We start from the raw sequence: 6,588 nt of genomic DNA on the forward strand, positions 1-6,588 counted from the left end.
AAAATATTACTTGAACTCCCAAATTCAACTCTCTACTTTTACTTGATATTTTCTTGAGATTCATATGATAAAGATAACTTATTATTTCTTGCCTAAGTTAATATTGACTGGAAATCTATATACTAGAACTCCAAACTAATTTTGCATTGTACATAAATATTTCTAGGCGTTTAAGCGTATCGATCTTATCACAACTTTAACATATCTTTTCTTTAACGGCTGCTGGTCAAATAATGACAATATTTCAGCTAACATAAGAATTTTCATGTCTCATTTAAGTAGGAAATATCCATTCAATCGTAGACTTGGCATTTGATGCTACAAAGGATAAGTATGAAACTAAGAATTTTACATAGTTGTCCAATCTGTGAATCCCAGGATAGACATTCATGTATTGCAAAACGCCCACAATCCTTGAACGTTCTCTGCACACAAACCTACCAAGCTCCAGGGCAAGGGCGGTTTGGCGTTAGAATTAGGGTGCAATCCTTTTCTGCGCGTATAGCCTTCAGTCGAACTCTATAGTTTTGCAAATACCGGTTTTCTCTTCTCTCTTTGAGCTGAGACTGCCTCTTTCAAATCATCGGATGGAAGGACAGCAGAGTTCCATGTTGCGACGTAGTCTAGACCTTGCTCCACTGTCAAATCTCTGGTGTTCAACAACACGGCTTTTGTTCCAATGACAGCTAGGGGAGACTTTGCTGCTATTCCTGCAATGTACAGCCAAAGCGAATGTTATTGCTGCAGCACATTTAAAGCTGTTTTTCGAAATCTTAAAATATACGGAGTAGCAATTATGTCTTCCGGATAAGTATGGTGTAGATGGAAACAAAGGATTCGTCAATAAAGATTTTGCTGCATAAAATCCTAAGTTCCTGATTCTCTTAGTTATTACAGTTGCCCCCCCATGCAAGCTCCTGATAATATCATTGATCAATAACTTTTGTGCACACTGGACTCTTTGGGGTCAGTTCAGTTCCTTTGTTGCCATACAGCATAAACTACAGCTACATGTCAACTTTTAAAGCCACACTTCAAATGAATTACCACAAAGAGCTCTTGAACCGCTGTAGTTGTGTGTTGCATGCCATCAATTTGCATAACTTTGTTAAAAACCACAGGCCACACCCGTGGCTCGTGAATTATAGGAAGGATGCAAATTGCAATTGCTCGATGAAGCCCCTCTTGCATCACAGCAGACTTACCACTTTCTGCTGGATTGGGCCAGCAGGGGCATTACATGCACTCTTTACGACTAATGCTCCATGTGGCATGAATACAACTTAAGGATTCTTAAAGAGGAACACATAAATGACAATTAAAAGGATGATAGACGAAAGAAGAGTGTAAGAGTACGAGCTAAGCAGGAATCTGTTCTATGTGTAAATCATTCTGAAATGATCTTGCTTCTCTGTTCGAGTAACAAGGAAACATCTGATTCAGTAAAAGCCAAAGGTCTCAGAATTGCAGGTTGATTTATCAAAAGATTGATAGGTAATAGCATTCGTTTGTACGATGTGTTCATAACATAGGGGTTCAGACCGGATCGCATATAAAACTGATTACCATATCATGCAATGGACCTAATAAACACATTTCATGTCATTTTAAAATTTTAATAATTACAGCAAAAAAATTATCATGACATGAAGAACCCAAAGAGTAGTGGCAACACAGTACACTAGCCAAGTACAAAGAACCCTTCAATTCTTTAAATCACATGCAGATATAGTGATATATGAAGAATTGCAGATTTTAGCAATGATAACCATATACAAAGCAAGTAGATTTTGGAGCATTAGCTAAATGCAATAGAAGACCAACACAAGTGCTACCTGTAAGCAATTTCATTAACTCATTGATCTTATCATGAAACTAATTAAAGAGAACAATTAGGAAAATTGCAAATAGGATTAATTCAAAGGAAATTACCCTCAGCAATAGCTCTTACGCCCTCCTCCAAGGCTTCCTTGGTACCGAAAACCTTAGAAACCAAGCCTAGCTCCTTAGCCTCCGATCCCGAAAATCTCCTGCCGGTCAAAGACAACTCCATCGCATTTCCGAACCCGACTATACTCGGAAGCCTCTGGAGGGTCCCGAGGTCAGCTGCAAGGGCCAGGTCAACCTCTTTAACTGAGAAAAAAGCATCGGCCGCACAGTACCTAATGTCACAGGCGGTAATGATATCAATCGCACCGCCGATGCAGGCGCCGTGAACCGCGGCGATCACAGGCTTCCGGCACCTCTCGATCGCCGTCACCGCGTCCTGCATAAATTTGATGTCACGTCGGAGCTTCTCGCGCGTGCGGCCAGGATCAGACGATTGCGATTCACCAGCGACCGAGCCTAGGGTATCGACCTCGATGCCGGAGCAGAAGTGCTTCCCGGCTCCGGCCAGGACGATGACGGCGACGTTGGGGCTTTCGTCGAGCGATGCGAGGGCTTTAGGGAACTCCGTGAAGAAGTCGCGTGAGAGAGCATTGAAGCGTGCGGGCCGGTTCAGGTATACGGTAACGACCCGAGAATTTGCAGATTTGTGAATTACGTTCAGCGATTTGTATTTCTCCTCCATTTTCAATCGATCGGAAGATTGAAAGGTCAACGGTATATACGACGGATATTGTAGATGAGGTCTCTTCACGATTATCCCGACTGTTATACTCCATAGCCGCGCCGGCTACAATTTTGTGCATTTCTGAAAATTCTACCAAATTGAAAAGAGTATTTAGCAATATACAAAATACTAATAAAAATATGTACGACTAGAATGTTTAAATTTAAAATATTTTCGAGTTTGTACATTTATTCTTATTTTGGACTTCAACTATTTATTAGGTTGTTTAACAAATAGTGAATAATGTATTGTATTAGTTGTATTAGTTGTGACGATGACATTGTAAGGGGTCTGTGAGTTATGCCTTGACGATGTCGCAATGCCCCTCGCTCCACAATCGCACCAGGTGCGTGCTCTTGCGCCTAGGTTAACACAATTGAATAAAGTACAACATCATGATTGTGTCATATAGTTGCAGTATGTGTAACATTGCGCTTAGCCAACACAGTCACATAAGATGTGGATTCAAGTTTGAGCTGCATAAGGTTTGAAGGCTACCATGTGACAACCTAAGTCTTGGTCGCTTGTCCCTTTTCGTGTCACACAACCCCATATTTCAGCATTGTCCTACTTTGAATAAAAAATAATTGTATCATAATCCTTTGCACACTTAACCCATGTTTGCATAATAGGTGAGTGTGCCAACAATTGTTTAATTTTTTTAAAAGAAAATAATAGAATATCAAATAGTAAAATTATAAATTATTATGAATAAAAATGGTTTGATAGTCTTAGAATTTTTTTTTTCTATCAGCATATAATTTTTTAGTTCTTCTTATTATATTGAAATTTCCACAAATATTGTCCCTCATCATAAATACAACAATATTTAATTCTGAATACAAAAATATATCTCACCCTAAAAAAATATTATTTAATCTATTAAGTATAAACATTTAAAAACTATATCTCATCAAATCAATTGGGACAATATTTATTAAAACTATATTTAATTCCTTATTGGGTACTTGGGTTTCATTATTTTGCCCTAAAAGAATCTTAACGCATTAACAATTTTATCGTTTCTATTAAGTATATTTACAGATCGAATGTAGACGTCAACGGTTCTATGGTGTAGTGGTTAGCACTCTGGACTTTGAATCCAGCGACCTGGGTTCGACTCCCGGTAGGACCTTCAATGCTTTTATTTTTAAGCAGCGTTTTGATCATTTCGACCTGGGTTCGACTCCTGGTAGGACCTTCAATGCCTTTTAAGCAGCGTTTTGATCATTTCCTCAAGATGCCTAAATCCCATTTGATATAAAAGAACATTTTCCAACCATGTAAATAAATAAGTATTGTATGATATTTTCAAAGGGACTGTTTTAGAATTTAAACCCAAAATCTTAAATAATTTCTAAGTAGTAGATAGGCCTAATCGGTACAAGTGGTTGCAGAATATCAGTATAAGAAAACTTCTATTTTGCATGCTAAAGAGCTTGGAATGGCTCAATGTAGAACCCTTGTTCTTGTCCAAGACTTCCGAGCTGAGGGAGACTGCAATTTGTAAATTAAATATATCGATCTCATTATTCACGGTTGGCAATAAATTAAGACTTTGGAACTATAAGGCATAATATAGGAGTAACGCAAAGCATATTGAATGAAGTAAATTTAAGTTGCATTTGTAGTTAAGAATAAATCTACCTATTTATTTATTTATTTATTTCAATTTTAATCAAAACCCATTTTGAAAAAATTAATTAATTACTTGACCTAACTAATATTTAAAAATATAATATTTTTAACCCTTATATTTTTTAAATACACCTTGCTACAATATAATATTATATTGCTATTACATATATACAAAACGAAACCAACAAAACAAACCTAATTAAAAGAATCATTGTCATTAACATATGATGTAAATATAACATGTGCGTTTTTACTTATTTGAGAGTATTTGACATGCATTTGCTCAAAAAGTTACAGATCAGATGATATATGTAACCCATTTCTTTGTTGAAGATTTACATATATGTTGGAGAGTGCGTATATGTCATACTCGTCTAAAATGTTTTTATCGTTACATTTCCTTGGTATATATAACTTGCACTCAATTCAATTATCATATTTCCTAACATTTTTGAAACGGAACTAACATTGATTGTCACAAAAGCTTAACATGACAGGTTTCATGAGATGCTGCAAATCAACCTGGCATTCAATGGCGAAAAGACTAGGACGTGCGGTTTCTATTGACACGTAACTCGCACTGCACGTTAAACATCATACGAACAATATAAATAGTAGCACGACATATTCACATGTACAAGCTCCTAATAATGGTACGTTTTGAGCCAACCAAATTAAAGGATCATAGTGTTGTGGGGTTCTTACAGCTACATACCACAAATATTACCTACCCATCTAAATTGTTGGGAAAAAAATGTGGTTCTTATAACTAAGAATGAACAAATGATGAGCAATACATAATGAGATGTCATTAATGCTATACTTAAAAAATATTTGTTGAATTTGGTTTCATAAGACATTATATTGCTCTTGTTGGGAGTCGAAATTGTAAGTTACCAAGTTAATAATAACCTAATGAACTTGACTGGGTTGCTCTCAATGTATTATATTTTAATTTTCTCTAAACTTGCTTGTGAGGTAATTTGACTTTTGATTATGATAAATCCAATCCGGTCCACACAAGATATCGTCAATGTATGTGCATATTTTCATTCCATATCAATCCCGGCCACTATCACATCATATATATCTAGCTATCTCCAATACACTCTTTATGTGTCGTATAGTATGTGTGTATTTGTGGTCTCCATCATCATTTTAACTATATATATTTATGTGTGTGTGTGTGACAATGTCAATTTTTACGTGGAAGTCAACCGATAAAAATTATGAGTCTTTTTTGGCTCGACAACTCCATTATTTTTTGTGTATATATATTTCTACATTTGTATAAGCTAGATACATAATTGATCTCCATAGCTATATATGGAGTTTAGTAATATTTTGACTTGAGAGGTGAAAGATTAATATTTCCTATGAAATCTCTCTCATCTCTTTTGTTAGTACATAAATTATCCTTTTTATAGATAATTCTTTAGTAGTTGTGGTGATCGAGTAGGTAGTTTAAATAATTCTTTTTTTTTGTTTTTTAGATAATCCTATAGCTGTAGGTTGTTTCTGGGTGAGTGGTTAGTCGGACGAGAGAATGGGTAGTCGTATATAGTTTTAGTGTAGTAGAAACTTGTAGGTTGTTTGTGGGTGCGTCGTTAGTCGGTGAGAAAGAGTGTTGTTGTATATAGTTTCTTGGTGGGTGTTTGTAGAAAAGTGGGTAGGGAATTTTTATTCTTTATGCACTCCCATAAGAATAACCAATCATATTAATTAGCACATGGAACAATATTATCGCCATAATAATCACCACTCAACTATCTTTAATTTCTTAGTCACACCCTGAATTGGTCCACCGCTCCTTCAATCTTGTCCCATCTAGTTTGGTTGTTCAATCAATTCAATGTCGAGCCTAGGTCATATACGGTCAGGGCGACGACACATGACCCTAAAACTTGGGACCCTTTTTAAAAATAAATTATATATAATACATTATTTTTATATTTGATATATAATTATGTTTCTATAATCCACGTGGTTTTAGTTGCAACTGAATATAAAATTTTAGAAGAAATTGACATCGAAAATTTTGTGAATAATTTTGTATTTAAATATAAGCAAATAATTTAACTTTTAAGTTAAATTTTGAAATGTATTTTTTCCTTGGTTGAATTTTTATGCATTTTATTTTGACAAAGAAGTTTTTATTAAATTTATATATAATGATTTCAAAATGATGTCAAAATTGAACTATTAGCAAATATACCCCTATTTTTTTTTCAAAATGGCCTTGCTCAATCATATACCAAACCTTTAACTAGTTCATTGTCTCATCAATTCATAAATACATACACACACATAGGTTTTTAAAAAAAAAAAAAAAAAAA

General features: G+C 35.2%; 1 protein-coding gene and 1 non-coding gene across 2 annotated transcripts; one reads left to right on the forward strand and one right to left on the reverse strand.

Moving 5' to 3' along the window:
- Positions 1-185: 185 nt before the first annotated feature.
- On the reverse strand, positions 186-2,706 carry LOC116003129 (delta(3,5)-Delta(2,4)-dienoyl-CoA isomerase, peroxisomal). Its single transcript, XM_031243298.1, has 2 exons — positions 1,933-2,706; positions 186-710 (listed from the first exon to the last, which is right to left on the reverse strand). Exons 1-2 carry the CDS (start codon positions 2,570-2,572, stop codon positions 520-522), a joined length of 831 nt encoding a protein of 276 aa, XP_031099158.1. The 5' UTR covers positions 2,573-2,706; the 3' UTR covers positions 186-519.
- A 971-nt stretch (positions 2,707-3,677) lies between these two features.
- Positions 3,678-3,749, forward strand: TRNAQ-UUG. Its single transcript has one exon. It is a non-coding gene; the product is annotated as a tRNA-Gln (tRNA).
- Positions 3,750-6,588: the final 2,839 nt, after the last annotated feature.

The sequence above is a fragment of the Ipomoea triloba genome, chromosome 13 (assembly GCF_003576645.1).
Source record: "Ipomoea triloba cultivar NCNSP0323 chromosome 13, ASM357664v1".
NCBI classification, from domain to species: Eukaryota; Viridiplantae; Streptophyta; class Magnoliopsida; order Solanales; family Convolvulaceae; genus Ipomoea; species Ipomoea triloba.

Excerpts from the sequence above, each read along its gene's own strand:
- LOC116003129 (XM_031243298.1), bottom strand. The coding sequence starts at position 2,572 with ATGGAGGAGAAATACAAATCGCTGAACGTAATTCACAAATCTGCAAAT. Across the intron at positions 711-1,932 it reads CGTAAGAGCTATTGCTGAGG|GAATAGCAGCAAAGTCTCCC; the intron begins GTAATTTCCTTT and ends TGTACATTGCAG.